Raw genomic sequence first — 19,891 nt, 5'->3', positions numbered from 1 at the left:
GCGTTGAAGACAGGCCAGCCCAGGCAAGGTAAAGGACTGGCAGTCCACCACTTGCCCCCAAGCAGAAAAAAAGAAAAATCGATGGAGTGTTGTACGGCAGGTGGATCCATGCACCGAGGCACATCCGTCCCTGCGAGATTGGACGACCTGGGGGGGGCGTGGAGTGATGGGTACCAGAGGACTTGCGAAATTATGAAAAGCTCTCCAATTCTATGCGGGGCCCATAGCAATTTGCACCTGTCATTGGCTGATAACGAAGCTCACAGGCACAACTCCAAGGTACCAGGGACAAGAGCCGGGGTGCCCAAGGTTGGATCCACCACAGTGGGAAAAATTCTTTGATTTGGTGGAGAGGACCTCTTTGTTTTTTTGGGGGAGCTTTTGGCCGCTCGCGCCTCTTGTAGCTCTCTGGGCAGACCGGCGTGCGAAGAAAGTGGTCGGGCCAAGCCCGATCAACTGCCAAAAAAGTATGTACTCGTTTTTGCACAAGGCACTGTACCGTAGTCACGTTCGATTTTTGCAAGCTCTCGCACTGGGGGTACGGGTCCACGGATGCTAGCAAGTGGCACCCCCCGAAATAAGGCGCCTTCCTGTCTGGCTTGCCGTGGGAATAAACCGCCGATTTGAGAATAAAAGAAGCTACGCTCCCTCGCTTCTCGTCCATCACACTCTCCTCTCCCACCCTCCCACCACACACGTTACCGACAAAGGCATTCAGCGTCCTTGAGGCTTGTTGTGAGCTCTCGGTGAACACAGTCGTGAGGTTAGTCAATTCTTTCCTCTAGCACACTTCGATCCTTCCCCAATTCCCCATGCGCGCGCTACAGACAGTAACCTTCCCGCTACTGATCTGGCGGCACATGAATTTGATGCCTTCACATTCTACTGTCTCCTCATCTTTGGGTTCTCCCTGGGTCTTCCCCGCCTTTGCATCGACCTGGGCGTTTGCGCCCATCCTAGTTTTGATTCTGGGGAAATATTCAATGCAACTCAGACAACCCCAATCTTCCACTCTTCAGACATTGAGCCACATGTGATATCATGAGGATCACAAGGCCGAACCTAAACTAACAAGATTTCTCACCCTATAGACTCTGTGCGTGCGCGTCCTTTCCTCTCGTCTTCTCGACAAATCGGATTGTGAAGACAACCTAGGGAACATTCTACACTCTTGGGGCCTATATTCGACCTACAATAATCAACTTATACCTTCCTTAATTACCATTCACTCAACGGCAGTGAGCCGAGCTCCCTGCATTCACTAACAGCCGCGATGGCTGATTCTACTCAACCCACGGGCGCTGGGCCCGCGATCAACACCCCGATCGAGTCTGGAAAGTTTGACGAGAAGGAGGGTTTGGCCCACAACCCGGCCGCCAAGCCCAAGGTGGCCGATGAGGAGGAGGAAGATGAGGACATTGACGCCCTCATCGAGGACCTCGAGTCGGTCGATGGACACGGTGACCTCGAGGAGGAAGAGGAGGAAGCCGGTCCCGGTGCCGCCCGTGTTATCCCAGAGGTGAGAAATAACCGCCATATCATCCCATGCTGAAGATTCATGTCATTTGGTGGAGAAACTCGGGACTTCGGATGGACAGTCAATTCAATTGGCACTCCAACGGTCTTCGGGCCTACTGTGCCGAGAACTGAAAAGCTAACTTTTTGCCAAGGACCTGCTCCAAACCTCGACTCGCACCGGTCTCACCGAGCAGGAAGTGCAGGCTCGCCGCCGCAAGTATGGTCTTAACCGTGAGTTACACTCCCAATACCAACAGCGCGACTCAAAATGAAGTATGCTGACTCGCAGTGCAGAAATGAAGGAGGAGAAGGAGAATCTGATCATGAAGTTCCTTGGGTACTTCATTGGTCCCGTCCAGTTCGTCATGGAGGTAAGCTCGACAAATCCCCCGGTTCATTTCCTAGCGCGGATATCCCGGATGGAGCAGCCACTTTGACGGGTGGATTCCACATACGACTATTCGCGTGCGTTGCTAGGTTGTGTGTGGGTATCCAAGCCCACGTTGGGACTGAGCTCGGATCGAGTCAGCGCAGCAAGAAATTGCACAAGCTAGCTCGAGCGGGTCCCGTCCGGCGGTGATCCAATCGCACCACAACAAGCAACTCTGTTTCGGAGATCAATGAGCTAACAATTTCCCACAGGCCGCCGTTATCCTTGCTGCCGGTCTTCAACACTGGGTTGATTTCGCAGTCATTTGCGCTCTGCGTACGTAATATCCTTGTCAATGCACCTGCATTCCACAAATGCAATGCCGCGTGGTAAATGCGACGGCATTGTGGGGACATGGGATGAAGAGCTAACAGTTCCCGCCATATTCAGTGTTGCTTAACGCCTGTGTTGGTTTCATCCAGGAGTTCCAGGCCGGTTCCATTGTCGACGAGCTGAAGAAGACTCTGGCTCTCAAGGCTGTCGTCCTCCGTGACGGTCAGCTCAAGGAGGTCGAGGCCCCCGAGGTCGTTCCCGGTGACATTCTTCAGGTTGAGGAGGGTACCATCATTCCCGCCGACGGTCGCATTGTCACCGACGATGCCTACCTCCAGGTTGATCAGTCTGCCATCACTGGCGAGTCTCTTGCTGTCGACAAGCACAAGGGCGACCAGTGCTACGCTTCTTCGGCCGTCAAGCGTGGTGAGGCTTTCGTCGTCATCACCGCCACCGGTGACAGCACCTTCGTCGGTCGCGCCGCTGCCCTCGTCAACGCTGCTTCCGCCGGTACTGGTCACTTCACTGAGGTGCTTAACGGCATCGGCACAGTTCTCCTGATCCTGGTCGTCTTCACCAACTTGGTCGTTTGGATTTCTTCTTTCTACCGCAACAACAGCATTGTCCAGATCCTTGAGTTCACCCTGGCCATCACCATCATTGGTGTGCCCGTTGGTCTCCCCGCTGTCGTCACCACAACCATGGCCGTCGGTGCCGCCTACCTCGCCAAGAAGAAGGCTATCGTTCAGAAGCTCAGCGCCATCGAGTCCCTTGCTGGTGTCGAGATTCTCTGCTCTGACAAGACCGGTACTCTGACCAAGAACAAGCTCTCGCTCTCTGAGCCCTACACTGTCGCCGGTGTCGAGCCCGAAGACCTCATGCTTACTGCCTGTCTCGCTGCCTCGCGCAAGAAGAAGGGAATGGACGCCATCGACAAGGCTTTCCTGAAGTCCCTCAAGTACTACCCCCGCGCCAAGGCCGCCCTGTCCAAGTACAAGGTCCTTGAGTTCCATCCCTTCGACCCCGTCTCCAAGAAGGTTACCGCCATTGTCGAGTCCCCCCAGGGTGAGATCATTACCTGCGTCAAGGGTGCTCCTCTTTTCGTTCTCAAGACCGTCGAGGAGGACCACGAGATCCCCGAGGCTGTCGACCAGGACTACAAGAACAAGGTTGCCGAGTTCGCTACCCGTGGTTTCCGTTCCCTTGGTGTTGCCCGTAAGCGTGGCGAGGGTGCCTGGGAGATCCTTGGTATCATGCCCTGCTCCGACCCTCCCCGTCACGATACCGCCCGCACCATCAACGAGGCCAAGAACTTGGGTCTGTCCATCAAGATGCTTACCGGTGATGCCGTCGGCATCGCTCGTGAGACTTCCCGCCAGCTCGGTCTTGGTACCAACGTCTACAACGCTGAGCGCCTGGGTCTTGGTGGCGGTGGTGACATGCCCGGCTCTGAGGTTTACGACTTCGTTGAGGCTGCGGATGGTTTCGCTGAGGTTTTCCCCCAGCACAAGTACAACGTCGTCGAGATCCTGCAGCAGCGTGGCTACCTGGTTGCCATGACCGGTGACGGTGTCAACGACGCTCCCTCGCTGAAGAAGGCTGACACTGGTATCGCTGTCGAGGGTGCCTCTGACGCCGCTCGCTCTGCCGCCGATATCGTCTTCCTTGCCCCCGGTCTTGGTGCTATCATCGACGCCCTCAAGACTTCTCGCCAGATTTTCCACCGTATGTACGCATACGTCGTATACCGTATCGCTCTTTCCATCCACTTGGAGATCTACCTTGGTATCCTGATCGCGGCCCTCAACCAGTCGCTCAACATCAACCTGGTCGCTTTCATCGCCATTTTCGCTGATATCGCTACCCTGGCCATCGCCTACGACAACGCTCCTTACTCCAAGTCGCCCGTTAAGTGGAACCTGCCCAAGCTTTGGGGTATGTCCGTCCTTCTCGGTGTCGTTCTGGCCATCGGTACCTTCATTACCATCACCACCATGTTCGTCCACGGTGAGGACGGTGGTATCGTTCAGAACAACGGTCAGATCGACGCTGTCGTCTTCCTTGAGATCTCCCTTACTGAGAACTGGCTGATCTTCATCACCCGTGCCAACGGTCCCTTCTGGTCTTCTATTCCCTCGTGGCAGCTCACCGGTGCCATCTTCGTTGTCGACATCATCGCCTCTTGCTTCGCCATCTGGGGTTGGTTCGTCGGCAACAAGATGACTCACATTGTCGCTGTCGTTCGTATCTGGGTCTTCTCCTTCGGTGTCTTCTGCATCATGGGTGGTCTTTACTACATTCTCCAGGACAGCCAGGGCTTTGACAACCTCATGCACGGCAAGTCCCCTAAGGGCAACCAAAAGCAGAGGTCGCTCGAGGACTTTGGTAAGTTTCAACGTCTCCCACCTTGTTACATACGCCCACAAATTGATACTAATACACCTCTCTCACAGTTGTCTCTCTTCAGCGTGTTTCCACCCAGCACGAGAAGTCGCAATAAATGTTCTAGAGTTGCGGCGGACTTTTCTCACCATTCTTTTTCAGAGTATTGTCTGACACGCTGGGCTTCATTGGAAAGATATGGCATTTCGTTTTCCTGTCACATACCCATGTTGGCCGCTGCCTGTATCCATCATCTCCCTCCGACCCTTTGAACATACAGGGGCGAGATGTCGCGATAGCATGGTGGTCTTTGGCTTCAACTGCAACCTACTGCCTTTTCCTTGTGTCTTAAAATTCTACTCGTGGGCGGACTAGATTCATGTGTCATACCAGATCAGTTATAGTCACGACATTAATGCTTAAAACCTTAAAAATTATTCGCGACGTCGTCAATTGATGTGGTTAACTGTGCTCGATCGGCTTCCCGGGCAATTGTATGAGATTCGCACACTATGTCTGCCAACATCACCGTTGTGTGTAAACTATAAATCACAATTAACACTGTTTACCCTGGTGTGCAAGTAAAATTAACTTCTTCTCTAGACGTTTCTTCTCAGGCAATCAAGGTCACAGCACGAGCATGCGTCTTGGCGAGACATGCTTTTTATATCGGCATTGACGCACGACAGACACTATTTCCACAGCCCAGAGTGCCCGAGACATGGTGGAAGCAAGAAGCAAGCAGACACCTGCTCCTTTCGCCAAGGATGTGTAGACTGTCTATAGGCTTGGCATTTGATGCAGAAAACCTTTCGGTGAGACGCCATGATGCATCCGAGAAATACGATAATCTCTTTGCTTCTTCTCATCGTCCGGTCCACCTCCTGAGACATCGTATACTCAGCCTAGTGCGGACACGCACGAAGAAAACATTCCCCGTTCTTGTGTGCCCAACACGCGACACCTTGCCTTGTCAAAATTCATCGACCAGCCCAGTCTCCAAGCCAAAGCTAAACTTGAGCACATGAGTGCCCCTGGACACGAACAAGCTGGCGTCTCGATCGCCGGGCAGCGTCTCCCAGCGCAGGCAGGGAGACGGGATGCCCAGCAGAGGCTTGTAGGTGGGCCCTTCTAGACTCTGGATCCGCTGAATCTCGTCGTCGAGGGCGCGGCACGGCATCTCCTTTCCGGTGGCTAGCGAGTGCAGCTTGACGGGGCAGAAGCTGTCAGGCCCCTGGTCGTTGGCGGCGGCCACGATGCCGAGCTTCTTGTAGACGGCCAGCCCCATCCCCAGACGGGCGGCGTTCTTGTAGCCCGGGAAGCTGGTACATGGCTGCTGCTGCTGGTTGAAGCCACGGCGCATGTCCCACACGTCCATGCGGTCGCTGATGCCGGCGGCCAGCACCTGGTATTGGTTTAGAGAGACCACGTGGCTGACGGCCCCGCCGGCGTCGCGCGACAGCTCGAGCCAACGGCAGCTCGTGTCGTACCGCCGGGGCTGGGCGGGCTTGACGTCCCCGAGCACGTGTAGCAGGTCTCTGTTTGGTAGGTCGCGCACTCGAGTAGTGGGTGTGGTGCATTCGGGGAATTTGAGCGCGGCGTAGCGTGCGTCCGTGCGGCCCGGGTGGCAGGCGAGGAGGTTTGGTTGTGGTGGTCGGTCCAGTACATCCGTGTCGTCGTCACCTCTTCCCAGCTGTCTCGCCGCCTCGCGGAGGTCGGTGGTCCATATTCCCGTGCCTCCCCGACCACCCAACACCAGCACGTCCGGGTGGTCGCTCACAAAGTCCAGGGCGAGCACCGTGTTACCCGTGCTGCGGCTGCCGGGCGATCTTGCCGCGAGGCCCACCTGGCTCACAAACTCGGTGCGCTCAATGGTCGCCAGCCCACGCTTCGTCCCTACAACGGCCATGATTCCCCGTGCAGCCCCTGGTGCCACGACGCAGCTAGTGACAGGCGGTATGCAAGATGTTCCCTCGGGACAATCGAACTGGTACTGATTGATGAAGGATCCCGTGTCGATTAGACTTGAGGGCTCGCGGGTTAGGTACAAGAACGGCATGCTGGGTACGCCCCCGTGGAGCTCCGCGCTCGAGTAGGCAAATACTGGCCAGCCTGGGTCCTCAAAGGCCTCGCTTCTACGACCCCAAGCTAGGCCGGTGATGGTCATTGGTATGGGTGGTATTTCGTTCGCGGCGCGTATTGAGTTTCTGCTCGGGTTGTTCTGGATACTAGAGGGTGGGGAAGCGGTTGATGTCAGACTTGCTTTTTTTTTCCCTGCGTGATGACCCATTATTTACTATGGTGTCGTCTGTAATATCCGACGAGTAGAGATGCCTTACTGGTTGTATCTATCCCTCGAGAATACGCTCTTGGCCATCTCTCCGCGTGACGTTGCTGCCAGCCATCATTGAGCGGTGTTAACCAAACGCAAGTTCTTCAAGTCCAGGCAAGATCCAGATCTAAACGTTTCAACCTTACCTGCAATAACAACGCCATCACTCCCTTGGCTGTCGGCACCGCTGACCAAGAAGCTGGCGATGGGCTGACCGCGGGGTCTCCCCACGGCGGCGGCGCCCTTGAACTGCAGCCCGTCGACCCAGCAGGCCCTGGCCAGGTCCGGCGGGTGCTCGCCCAGGTCGTGCCTGAACATGCCGCCGACGATGGGGTCCGCGAGCGGGTTCCGAGCGTCAGGCCTGACGCTGGGGATGGCGGCCCTCCTGGCTTTGACGGCCTTGTCGTGCGCCTCGGCCCGCCGCTTCTTGACGTTTTGGGCCGAGTACTGCGACGCCGCCGGTGGGCCTCTCTGCTCGATTTTGAAGTACTTCTTCCTGACCTCGTCTGGGGGAGAGAGATGCAGGGTTAGCTTTGGCTCGCGGGGCGAGGATGGTTTGCCTGCCTGATTGATATTGATGATGCTTACCCCAGAAGAAGCCTGGGATTTCTCGGGGCGGCGCCATGACTGGGTGGGCGTCTTTTTTTTTTTTTACTTTTTCTGTTACGCCGTGCTGGGCATCAAAAATTTGCTGAAAGAAATTCGCAGTTTGATGGTTGATTGCTTAGATTGGGAGCGGTCGATATATTCAAATGTATTTCAAGTGACTGGCAATTTGTTCATCGACGGGAAGCGTCCTGTAAACAATATGCTGTTGTCCATGCGGAAAAGCAAGCCAGTCCCAAATTGCCCAAAGAATCAATCGGTTCTGTTTGGGTTCGACCCTTGAGTGGTAAATTTCTTAATCTTTTCTTGGATTGTTGGCGATTTCGTACATGTTGTTCCATCACTAACGTTGATCAAGTTTTGTTTCTTTCCAATTTTGGCTTGGTTCTCGGATTTTGGCCAGAGAAATGTCATGGCCCACCAACCACCCCCAACTACCACCAACAAGCCAGCCATACAAGAGCCTACAACTGCATAAAGTTTACAGGCGGTATGCATTTTTAGCGAAAGCTTCTGCACTCTTCAAATGATGAAATGCAAGTTTTTCATTTGAAAGTTCTAAATGTCATAAACTCATACGCCTCCCAGGAGGCTGTCCCGACCAACTTCAAATGTCGTCCACTCACTTATTCTATTAGTATTGATATATATCAACAGTAAGGTCTTACATGCCTTTCTCGGGGAGGTATTTTTGATCTCCTCATGAGCACTGTATTTCTGATAACGTGAAACCCAGAGCAGGGAATCGTTATTCACTCCAAGGTATGGAAGCTCAAGTGCTCCAATCCAGTACGAAATTCCAGGGGAGCCGTCCAGCCCCCTAATCACTCAATATTATAACATCATCGATACTTTGAGCATCGTCTTGACTCTCATCGCCGTCGTCATCATGCTCAGACAGGTCAGGATTGAGCTCAGCACCCTCAGCCTCGAGTTCGCGTCGGGTATCACGATCCAGAGTTCTGATGTCGAAGCTCCTGGCGATGTTCTGCCGATGCAGCTCAGCGACACGATCCCGGGCATCATCCTCCCGCCGGATTATACCCCGCCGGGGACTTGCTCTCACGACAGTCGTTTTGGAATATTGCCGTTTACTCTCCTGCTGCTTTCTTTCGTGGACAGCCAGCAGAGGAGATTGTCCATCGGTTTTGTCCATGTGGAAATCCAAGCGGTAAAGCCCCGTCTCGGCGTACCGTGGACCCTGAACTGCGCCCACAAGACGACACTTGTGGATCACAAGCTGCTGCTTATCCAGAAACAAACTCCCCAGCTGGTTGGGGTTTTTCTTCTGAATCAAATTGCCAGCTGCATCGTGCGTGGGATCCGGAGGATCCGGGTGCGGAGTGACAACATTGGGCAAGCGTCGTGTAATGAAGCTCCCGTCTCCACGCGGGACCTGAATGAACCTGTCCACCTGCCCAGGTCCGGGTGTTTCCTCTTCGCCGTCCCACTCGTCCTCACCATTCCATTCATCTTCGGCATTATCATGAGTCGTCAAAAGGTAAATGGCACCGCTTGCATCGCCGATAACGAGCTTTGATTTGTCAGGGGAGAATGCGCCTGACGTGACAGCCCGCTTGCATTTCAAAAGCACCTTCACCAAAGGATTACCCTGGGCGCGGATGTTCCAAACTTTGACAGTCCCGTCTGTCGATCCCGTGTATAGTCTCTCAAGGGATTTGCCCCAGGCGACAAACTGCACTCCAACATCTTCAGTTTCGAGGTCGTCGATCGGGTCAAGAATTGGCTCTGCATTGCAAACTGTCAGATATAGCTTCCTACTAGGCAGGAAAAATAAACGCATAACTCACTTCCATGCCTGAGAACTTGGCAAGGCGTGCTCTCAGTCGCTTCGGTGTCCCAGACATAGGTATTTCCGTTTGTGCAACCCGCAGCTACATAGGATGCCCTAGGTCCATATGGCCTGTACATATGTTAGCAAATCAAACACTCGAGCAACTAAAAAGAAAGGCTTGACTGTAAACTTGCATAATGGTTAAGCCGTAGTTGATCCCCGTGGCCACGCAGTCGAGGCATTTGAACTCAGAGTAAACCTTGTTCGCAGCCTCGCCGACTTTGTACGACGAGCACAGACGGATTTGAGTTTTTGTCTCGTCTCCCCTTTCACCCGACGGCGATACGGCAGCAGCAAAAACCTTTTTATTTGGGTGCCAGGCGACCTCGAAGACATTGCACATGGACGCCGTAGATACCTTCCAGGCCTCGCCCGTATTGCCATCCCAAAGGCGCAGCTCACCCGAGTTGCGCTTGTCCTCGGGGATGTCGTTATCGTTGTCGCTTAAGCTTCGTGGGGAATAACCAACGAGAAGAAGATGGGCCGTCAGGCCAGGCGTGCGGCCCCATGCCATCGTGGCGGGGAAATATGCCCATTTGTCGCTACCTTCACCGGTGGTGCGGGTAGCCGAAAAGGTCCGATATTGGCAATCCGAGATATTTGTGTCGCCTTGGTTGATCCGGTACACGCGAACGGCGTCTGGGGATACATCTGCGGCCGTGGCAACCATCCTAAATGACTGATCGGCCTCACGGTGTTGCGAAGGAGCTACATAGTTGACCTTTCCCGCATGAGGCCATGTCCCCACAAGATTCATAGATGTGCCGTCGTCTTGTACAGTCCACACTTTGGTCGTGTTATCGAAGCCGCAGGTATAGGCAAAACCGTCATCATATGCCGAAAAGACCACCGAAGTATATAGCCAGGGGGACTGACTTTGAACCATCTCATCAGTCGCATTGTCACCCTTATCGACAATGGGCCTCAGGATTCGATGGTCCGGGAACATGCGGATGGTTTTGTTCGGGGCTGAACCCAACATGAGGTTGCCCTTTTTATTATACTGTTGGTTCCAGGGGTCGCTATGTGTCGTCGCCCCTGCGATAAATGCGTTGTCTGAAGTCCATGACAGCGTCATAACGTCTCCAGCAGCGCCGTGCCACTCTCTTCGCAGACTCAGCTCGTCATCGACCGCATTGTTCAGTCCACAGCGGATGTCCACGTATGTGTCACCCAGGACGAATGCGTCGTGGTTACTGCCGAAAGTCTGCCTTGTGGCGAGTAGGCGAAAGAAGGCCGCATTACGGTATTCGTCCCTGCTGCCTTCGCCATCTTGGTGCTTGAAAACGAGAACTTGACTTTGCCCAACAGTGCCCTTAACTATGTCCTTGACAAAGGATATGATAGCCTCTTTCGTTCTGCCTGGAATCCGGAGGGTGGCGAGTTCTTTGAGCCGGGTCTTATCGGCAAGACCCCTCCTAGCCAGATCCTTTAGCAGAGACTTGTCAATAGGACGACCATTATTCACCTCGGCGTCTAAGACTGGATCGCACCCCAGCACACTGAGTACCGCGTCCATCTCGGCAGATGTAAAGTCAACGTGAACCACGCTGCCATCTTTGCAGTCCATCCGGCGAGGCTTGTGGCCAAAGTATCTCAGCTTTTGTCGCTCTGTCGAATAGAGATATGGTCTCGAGTTTGGCTCCCATCGTATCTCTGACTTGGCGTGGGATGTACGTTCCACCGCCTTTTCATGTCGTTTACGTCCATATGCTCCTAGATATTTTCGTGGTGGAGATGTAGGTGCTTCTTGTGGCTCCGTCGCGCCAATTCTGACGGGCGACGCTGCAGTATTTTGGGCAGGAGGTACCGGTCTGGCGGGCGGCCTTATAGGACGCGTTTCGGCCACGCTTCCGGGCCGTCCAGTCGCATTCGCCACTGGTGATTGTTTCTGTATGCCATTGTGGCGATTGGTACCTCCCTGGTGGGATGGCTTAGGTCCAGGCGATCTGAGCGTGAGGTGATGGCGTTGCTGCTGCGGGTTGTGGTGTTCGTACTTCACCCGCTTCGCTGGTGGCGGTGACACTACCGATTCGACGCGCGCAACTCGAAGCACTTTGCTGGTCACCGTCTCCAGCTCGTCATCGGCGGTGAGGTCGATCACCTCATGCCTAGTTTTAGTAGACACTAAAGTTAATGACATGCTCGGGGGAAGCTGGATTGCTTTTAAAAGCTCGTAACACGCCGGCGTGGGTTTTGTTCTCGAAACAGCCTACCTCATATCGCCGACGCGTCAAAGCGTGTTTATCTTTTTTGTTTTAGCTTCGGAAATCCAATATCACGAATGCTGCGGTTTAAAACTCAGTTTGATTAAATTGCAACAAAAAGTAATGGCTTGACTCGTTTATTAGTAAACGGAGAATTACAAAGAGTGGGGCAGATATTAAACTCACCATTTCCCTCGAAATTTGACCTAATTTATTTTGTAATAACTTTTTTGTAAAGTTCTTGTTTTATTTTAAACAAAAATCCACCCGCTTTTTTTTGCTATTTTATACTATTTATATAATAATATAACTTACGCATAATATTGGTATTTAATACTCTTTTTTTCCTTTTATATTATTATATAATAACGTAGAACCCACTTTTGCAAAGCATTCAACTTTTATTTCTAGTCGTCGCCGTTGTTTTTTTGTGGTTCAAGGTGCAAACGGCACGAAGTTAACAATTCCACAAGGCGCAGCATTTTGCACCTCTATTATATGAAATTACAGTAGAAAAAGCCCATCTTTGGAAGAAATTCCTCTGCTGTTAAATTAAAAATAAAGCTCCAACTTTGCAAAAAGCTCAAATATTTCAATATCAATCTGGCTGCGAAATTTTGCTACGTACGTGATGCGTCGCGCCCAAGCCCACCCCTGGAGTCGCACATACACATCTACCCTTGAATGAATGTACTTACTCGTGGGCCTAAAATTGAGAAATACTCAAAAGTACCTACTTGCCTTGTCCTTGTCCCTGGTAATAGCACCTCATTAGGTAACTCACATATTTTTGTTCCCCGGATTACGGAATTTCAATTCGTTCAAAAAAAGAAGGCCAATCTGCGCTGGTATATTCATTCAGGGTAGGTGTGTAATCGTTCGTCCGCTCCCCCGGATCCGATCGCCGGGTTCTGAACCCACTTTGCCCCGATTTCAACGATTTCCCCGCGCGTCACTCCAAGTGGAAAACCAAACGCCACTGGAACACGACAGCTCACTTCTTTGTTGCTGTCAAAAAAGGTGTTATGTCAATTGCGGCAATCTTCATAGTCAGACTTGTATTAGTAAATATAAATACTAGTATATAGCCAAATCTTTTTATTTCCCTAAATGTTAAGATTTGCATCTGATATTTACTAAAATTTGAGCTGCATTTACGACTAGTCTAGTTCTAGGTTCCTTTATCCTTGGAGATTACCTCCGTAAATAGATCCAAGTTCAGAACGCACGTTAGTATGACCATCCAAGATATTAAAAGCCATTACGGCCGAGCTAATCTTCTTTACATCATTGTAAAGCAACCGAATAACCAATTGGAGGGAAAATGTGTTGGGACTTGTTCGCCCACCTTATTATACGGGTATCACACCCAGCAAACGTAACGGAGGAAAAAAGGGGTTATAATTCCAGTTGTATCAAGGCTGCAAGTTTATTTACACGCAGAAGAGAATATATGTTGTATATAACCTCACAGTAACGATATCGATGGTCTAAGCATGTCCATGAGCCACTAACACCCCCAATCATGACGCCAACGCCACTTCTCTATAGCTTGGCCTTGGCCACCGGTTGAGAGTTGATCTCGGCGTACATGCGATCGATTTCGCTCCTGAAAGCCCGGGCTGCTTGCGGACGCTTGAGCTTAAGCCTGGAGGGTTCGAGAAAATTGGAGTTAGGATCAGGAAGCATAAAATACTAGCAAATCAATCGAGTCAAAGTAAACTTACGTAGGTGTAAATATGCCGTTTTCGACGCTAAAGGGATCCAGGGCTAGGTGAGCAGCCTTGACCTTCTCGTAGCTGTTGAACTTGTGGGACCGCCCAATCTCGTCAATGTGCTTCATAAACTGCTTCATGACTTTTGCGTCGCCGCACGCCTGCTTGATGCCCTCCGCGTCTGTAGGCGCGATGGTCTTGCCCATAATCTTGGACGCGAACGGAGCAAAGTGCTCAGGGTCAACGCCAAAGACGGCCACGAGGGTCGACTCCTTACCATCGCCATGGACAAAGGCAGTCGCAATCAGGTTCGAGCTACCCATGTACACATTCTCGAGGCGCTCAGGCGAGATATATTCACCCTGGGCCAGCTTGAGAACGTTCTTCTTGCGGTCGATAATCTGGATGCGCCCGAGCTTGTCGACTTGGACGATGTCGCCCGTGTGGAACCAGCCATCAGCCTCAACCGTCTTAGCCGTCTCCTCGGGGTTCTTGTAGTACTCGCTAAAGACGGTCGGTCCGCGAACCAACAGCTCGCCGCGCGGGCCCTGCTTGTCGTCAATAGTGTACTCGAGGTCCGGGACGGACTCCACGCAGTACTCCATGGCAACACACGGTCCGCCGAGTATGCCGAGGGTCAGATCACCAGGCTGCTGGACAGTGCCGTTTCCGTAGGTCTCAGTCATGCCAAAGCCCTGGAAGAAGTCGTTGGCGAAGGCGGCGCGGAGGAACTCCTGGACATCCGGGTCGAGCTGAGCGCTGCCACTGATCATGAAGCGCGCGCGGTCCAAACCGACGGCCTGGCGCACCTTGGGTGACCAGATCCTGTCGTAAAACCACTGCTTGTTGGTTGCCTGGCCTGGCGGCAGCTTCATGCTCGCCTTCTTGGCGTCAACAATGTGGCGCGCCATGGATCCCTTGAAGCCCTGGGACTCGGTTGTGGCAATACGAATAGACTGGGCAAAGCGGTTGTACAGCCTGGGAACCGAGCAGAAGTAGTTGGGTCTCACGAGCTTGAGATCCTCGACGAGACCCAGGACATCGCCACGGAAGAAGCTTGTCGTACCGCCAATGGCGAAACTAAGCTGGTCCTGCATGCGGCCGTATATGTGGGCCAGAGGCAAGTAGGAAATGTGGTGGTCACCGTTTCGGAACTGACCCATGGATATAGCAGCATAGATGGCGGCGACACCGTGGCTGTGCTTTAGCACGACTCCCTTGGGGTTTCCGGTGGTACCGGAGGTGTAGTTGATGGTGATGATGTCGTCCTCGTGGGGAGGGCGCATAGGCCTCCCGGACTGCGCACCAATGGCCTCAACCTGTTCCAGAGAGAAGATTTGGATGCCTGCATCGGCGGCCATTTGGTTGAGCAGAGCAAGCTTGGTGTTGCTGGCAGGCTCACCATTATCGAGGGGGTCCAGAGAGATGATCATCTTGAGGCCTGGGGTTCTCGCCGCAAGCTTGATCAACTGCGGGATGTGAGGCAGCGAGCTGGCAACGCAGACAAGCTCGCTGTGGTTGATGATGTATTCCGAGGTCTCAGGTCCCAGAGTCTCGTACAAGGAGACCGACCAAAGAGACTGGGAGATACAGCCAAGGTCAAACAGCTGCCACTGGGGGCAGTTGGGGGCCCAGAGTCCAACACCATACTTGTCAGCCGTGACGCCAATCCGCTTGTGCAGCTCTACTACTCCGGCGCCGATGTTCTTCCGTCGCTCGGCACCTTCGGCGTAGGTCATGTATGTGTACTTGGGCTCGTGAGCCCTCTTCTCGGGGTTCCAGGCCCGCCAGCCGAGGAATTTCTTGTTCGCGTGCTTCTTGGCCGATTCCTCAAACACCTCATGCATCGTCCGGATCTTGTCGGAAAACCTCGAAATCAGGGGGCCATCGGTCAGCTTCCAGTGACGATACACTGGAGTCCGATTCGGGCGCTGGGTGTTGGGCACGGGGAGGGCGTAGGGAGCGCCGGGAGGCGGCTGCTCCGACGTCCACTTGACAAAGGATTCGTCGTCGATATATTTCGGGGGCGCCATATTGTCGTCCGGAGGGCTCAGGGCCGAAAACTCAATGGACGACTAAGTTAGGATGGTGAGGGGGTCAGGGCGCCTGCAGGCCGGATTATTGGCGGGTTGCAACAAGATCTTGTTTGTTGGTTGCGCAAACAGGTTCGGATGTAAAGCTGAAGGATTGTATGAAGACACACGCTAGAAGCCTTTTCTAGTTCTAGAATCAAATGAGACGGTGCAGAGAAGCTCCAACGGTTATGAAAACAGGTCAAAATTGATCCTGCTTCGGAAAAGAATATGAACAAAAATTACAGTACAGAGCTCTCCCTTGATTGAAGAAAGAAAGAGGAATATGGCAAACTGGCAGAACTAAGCAGTAGCGACAAACTGTAGCAAGGAGCAGCTTGGCGATGTTGGCTGACCTACCAAAAGCTGGGGGTGGGGCTCGTTTGGAGTAAGGCCTCGGCCTCAGCTCGCGTTCCATCCAATCCAATTCCAGTAGCTTGACCTCGGCTGATTGACTTTCTGGGAACTGCGCAAGGAAATTTCGAATTTCGAAAGGTCACTTGTCCCAAGCAGCCGCCAACAACCCCTCCGAGCAATCCGTCTGACCTAGGCCTATCACGAACAGTAAATTGGCTCTTCCCCATTTATTTGTTGTTTCTTTTTTGATGTGGCTTTCTTTCCAAGCTTGCCAAGTTTCGCCAGGCAAGTTGAAAATAACGCCACGAATACCGGTTGTTCCGTTGTTGATGGATCGGAACTTTTCCCCACGAGTCACGTCGGGCGGAACCAATCAGCAGATTGCCATCACTCATCGTGGCATGTGAAAGACCAAAGATTTAGGAAAAGTAACTTGGCTACCCCGAAAACCGCTTGAGTAGCACCAGAAGGCTACAGCGACCAGATCACCTGAACTCGTCGTCGGTTATTTACTTGACATTTTGTACCTCTGTGGACATTAGCCAATCGAAAAGCTTTTCGGTTCAATAGTCTGCAGAACGGACCAGGTTGTCGTCAAAACAAAAAAACGGGCTTGAACGGCAAAGACAGATTAAATCCTGCGCAGCTTGGCTCTGCAGCTTGGCGTTGCGCAAGGCCAGATTTACCCCGCGTGAACCAGGACGGACCGACCATACAGATTTTCGCTCCATGATCGGTCGCGGCAACTACGCGCAGAGCCGTGGCACAGCTGCCGGGAGATTTGCGGCTCCGGTGAATTCGTTGGCCCACACCCGACTGCTGACAAGTCGGCCGAAACTTTCAGGACCGGAAGTTACGGAACATAATACCCTGCAATTGACGCAAATCTCCCTCCCGTCGGGCCCAAATGTTCATCTGCATGCCTCGTACTGTAAAATCGTCGACGATCGTCCACTAGGAGACATGCTCCATGACAAACACTAAGTACTTGTCATTGTCGTTTCTTGGCATCGAATTGTTATTGACTAGTTGTAGATCGAGTTCTAGAGCAGATTTGTTCCTCCTCGCCCGATATCTGTACTTACAGAAGAGAAGAAAAAGAGAGAAAAAAAATCCATACATCAGCTTAGCATAGCTTCAGACTAAAGGCGTGTTTTGACAATCCAATCATCCGTCGAGATTGGAAAAACTCACGCAAGCGGCAAAGATCCAAAGCTTAGGTGATTTGTTACCTTGCTAAATAGCATTTTGTTTTAATCAGTTTCTTGCTGATGGCAAGGGAACATTCGAGTCAAAACGAACCTTCATTACTTGCTTACATTACTTCATCCGAGCGTTCGTGTCGAACAAAGACACTGACTGACCGTTGGGTGGCACCATGTCGGCGAGGACGGACTCATGCGTCAAGGAAACGGCAAGAGCAGCCGCGGGCTTGATCCCTGGAACCCTACTTGTAATGGCCTCGGCCGGGGTCTATGGATAAGCAATCCCCAAGAGTCCACAACGGTCGGGTCTCAAAGTCTTGTTTTGTTTTGGCACCAAAAGTAGCACCAAGCCAAAGATGGACAGAAGTAAGTAGCATCGGCAAAAATCTCCTTTCGCTGTGGCAGGATCCATCGAGGACTGGCTGGCTGGTGTGGATAATTCCGGGAGGCGTTGTATTACTTCGTACAACGTTGTGGTCGTGTACATCTACCATAGTAGAAGCTGGGTGTTTGCTCTTTTGGTGACATCGTCTCCTAAACCGAGCGTCCAACCCCTGGGTTCTACCTGTTTCGACCCTTGAACAGCGGGCCACAATCCGACAGGCCCGGCTCTCATCGACATCTACTCTACTAATGTTTCCCATCCTGTAATGTCCAAACTGCAGCACGAATCCCATGATGCCTGCAGACGAACCCTGGATGCTTTCTTCTGCCCCATGCGCGAGGCAACACTCCAGCCGCCCCACTCGTGCATGGCCCCTCCTTTGAAACATTGCGACCAAACAGAAATGGCAAACCTCTCCTACAAAATCCTAGGTCGTTCCCTTCCCCTATGGTCTGGCCGCTACACCAAGGGGCCAAGACCTGACAATTTGGAGACTGCCAAGACGTCTAAGAGATGCCTCGACGACGGGGGGAGAGACCCCCGAGGATGCTTTTATCACGTTTCTTTTGAGCTAGACTGCTAATTGCGCTACAACATCAACCTGGCAACTGGTGGATCACTCTTGGGGGAGAGAGATAAGCCTTTGAGAAAGGGAGAGAACATCAGTCAACAACCAGCTAGGGCAATATCGGTCGGAAGCGGGCGGGGCCGTGAATTCAGCTCATACATATGTTTTTTTTCTCTCTTTTTCTTTCTTTCTTTCTTTTTGTTCTGGCCATATGGCAATGGCAGTAAGTACTGTACTGCTGTGAAGTCGTACGCGGTACTTGGTGCGATTTACCTTTTGTGCTTCGCCTCAATCGTACGGATGGAACTAGGTCTAATGGATGGTGAATTGAGTTATGTTTGGTAGCGTCGGTGAGTAATTGCGGGCAGCACGTGGGGGAAAGAAACTCACAGAGTGTTCTGGCTGACTCGTCTAAAACTTCGTGGGGAGAGAAACGTGTCTGTTCAATCCAGACTGTACTTCGTAAAAGATAGTACCTACCTACCTACCTACCTAGGTACCTTGCCTACCTAGCTAGGTAAGGTATGAGAGGTATGGGTGGAATGGATACTACGATACATTTTCCCTTGTTGTCGTTCTTTAACCGTTTTTGTCCCTAATCGTTCCAGGGTCTCCAAACATTTGACCATTGGAAAAGTTTTAGAAAGGTTACCGGTTTTCGTTTGGGGCGACGAAAATCCCATTCACACATCACCACAAAGCAACCAGGTCAGGCTGTCAAGCTTTTGGCATTACGACACGATCGACTTCTCAAGCCTGGGCGCCAGAGCTTGGAACTGAAATGGGCAATGCAGGCTTGAGGCCAAGCAAGTCAACAAGCCTGGGCATTCACCCGGGGGACAGGGAAGGTTGTGGGGATCTACCCTGAGAGCTTCTTCCCTATCTGTTCTGCGCCGCTTTGTGGTGCATTATTAGGCGCGGACAAGCAGCTGCTATAGTACTTCGTAGGTAGCCAGCCTATTTCTTTGTGGGTCTAGAACTGCTACTTTCCTGCCAAGCCGCTCTCTTCCTCAAACGGGGGTTTCTTTGTAGTCTGTGCAAACCCACCAAGTCGAGTGAGTTGTTATTCAAGCTTCACGAAACTTTGATCTTTAATTCTCCTGCCGTTAACGCATGCTGCGAAATTCACCTTCTAAAATAGCGAGAACGGGGCAAACACTGAAAATAATCAATTGCCGACTGGACATGCTGCAGGCCGAAATTAGAAAATGTTACTGCACATGTACATACATAATACATGCTTGGCACATACATACATCCTATTTTCAACAATAATAGAATTTCTCCACAGCCGTTGAAAAGGGAGTGATTGACCACAATCCAACTGCAAAAAAAAAAAAAAAAAAAAAAAAAAGGGCCAGGGAATTATCGGGTTACATTTGGGTCCAAGCGGACTAACAAGCCGGAAGTGGATGACCAAAAAAGACCCGGGCACGGCAAGACATACCCATGCTCGCCCATCAAAGCCCACCTGCACCCCGTTTCAGATGAGATTCAGAAGTCGCGGCATCCAGTAACGTCTGTACCATACAACCTAGGGGATACCCCGTCAGCACCCTCGGAGTGAAAGATGCGAGTGCAGAGCATGGCAAGTCGTAGCAGGCAACCCCATAATAGGATATCCTAGCCCAGAAAGGTTGCAACATGGGACGGACCCATCCAATGAGCTTCCTCAGGCTAGAGGAAACCATAATCTACAGTTCAACCTTGGCCGGTCTGTATTCTTTTTCTACCTCGCCGTGGCCACACCCCCCGTCCCTTCTCTCCTCCTGGTTGCCAGCTTGCTCGCGGTTGTTTTGAATCGAATCCATTTCAAAGGCAGTTGTTTTTTTATTTTATTTTTTTTACGTTTTTCTCTCCTGTTTTATTCTTTCTCCTCTTTCCCCGTACCCTTCACTTCAGCAAAAATCCACGGCGGGCCCCTTTTATATTCCATCTCTTTCTTCCTTTCTTATATATAACCCCGAGATCCAGAATCTCCCCCAT

General features: G+C 52.1%; 6 protein-coding genes across 6 annotated transcripts; 2 read left to right on the top strand and 4 right to left on the bottom strand.

The window, feature by feature from the left end:
* The first annotated feature begins 693 nt into the window (after positions 1–693).
* Positions 694–5,047, top strand: MGG_07200 (plasma membrane ATPase). Its single transcript, XM_003715361.1, has 7 exons — positions 694–763; positions 1,092–1,519; positions 1,671–1,749; positions 1,813–1,889; positions 2,161–2,224; positions 2,339–4,606; positions 4,675–5,047. The coding sequence occupies exons 2-7, from the start codon at positions 1,274–1,276 to the stop codon at positions 4,719–4,721; spliced, it is 2,781 nt and encodes a 926-aa protein (XP_003715409.1). The 5' UTR covers positions 694–763; positions 1,092–1,273; the 3' UTR covers positions 4,722–5,047.
* MGG_07199 (uncharacterized protein) lies at positions 5,017–7,933 on the bottom strand. The gene is made up of 4 exons (XM_003715360.1): positions 7,524–7,933; positions 7,082–7,441; positions 6,943–6,997; positions 5,017–6,831 (listed from the first exon to the last, which is right to left on the bottom strand). The coding sequence occupies exons 1-4, from the start codon at positions 7,558–7,560 to the stop codon at positions 5,577–5,579; spliced, it is 1,707 nt and encodes a 568-aa protein (XP_003715408.1). The 5' UTR covers positions 7,561–7,933; the 3' UTR covers positions 5,017–5,576.
* A 118-nt stretch (positions 7,934–8,051) lies between these two features.
* Positions 8,052–11,707, bottom strand: MGG_07198 (uncharacterized protein). The gene is made up of 4 exons (XM_003715359.1): positions 11,613–11,707; positions 9,531–11,507; positions 9,353–9,465; positions 8,052–9,290 (listed from the first exon to the last, which is right to left on the bottom strand). The coding sequence occupies exons 1-4, from the start codon at positions 11,615–11,617 to the stop codon at positions 8,362–8,364; spliced, it is 3,024 nt and encodes a 1,007-aa protein (XP_003715407.1). The 5' UTR covers positions 11,618–11,707; the 3' UTR covers positions 8,052–8,361.
* A 983-nt stretch (positions 11,708–12,690) lies between these two features.
* Positions 12,691–15,686, bottom strand: MGG_07197 (AMP-binding enzyme). The gene is made up of 3 exons (XM_003715358.1): positions 13,331–15,686; positions 12,952–13,251; positions 12,691–12,782 (listed from the first exon to the last, which is right to left on the bottom strand). The coding sequence occupies exons 1-2, from the start codon at positions 15,349–15,351 to the stop codon at positions 13,149–13,151; spliced, it is 2,124 nt and encodes a 707-aa protein (XP_003715406.1). The 5' UTR covers positions 15,352–15,686; the 3' UTR covers positions 12,691–12,782; positions 12,952–13,148.
* A 477-nt stretch (positions 15,687–16,163) lies between these two features.
* MGG_15876 (uncharacterized protein) lies at positions 16,164–19,006 on the top strand. Its single transcript, XM_003715357.1, has 2 exons — positions 16,164–18,255; positions 18,358–19,006. Exon 1 carries the CDS (start codon positions 17,603–17,605, stop codon positions 17,918–17,920), a length of 318 nt encoding a protein of 105 aa, XP_003715405.1. The 5' UTR covers positions 16,164–17,602; the 3' UTR covers positions 17,921–18,255; positions 18,358–19,006.
* Positions 18,817–19,716, bottom strand: MGG_15875 (uncharacterized protein; the record flags this gene model as incomplete). Its single annotated transcript, XM_003715356.1, has 4 exons — positions 18,817–18,837; positions 19,158–19,164; positions 19,353–19,376; positions 19,604–19,716. The coding sequence occupies 4 exons, from the start codon at positions 19,714–19,716 to the stop codon at positions 18,817–18,819; spliced, it is 165 nt and encodes a 54-aa protein (XP_003715404.1).
* Between the last annotated feature and the right edge of the window lie 175 nt (positions 19,717–19,891).

The sequence above is a fragment of the Pyricularia oryzae genome, chromosome 2 (genome assembly GCF_000002495.2).
Source record: "Pyricularia oryzae 70-15 chromosome 2, whole genome shotgun sequence".
Lineage (NCBI taxonomy): Eukaryota > Fungi > Ascomycota > Sordariomycetes > Magnaporthales > Pyriculariaceae > Pyricularia > Pyricularia oryzae.
This window is presented reverse-complemented; position numbering and strand designations above follow the sequence as displayed.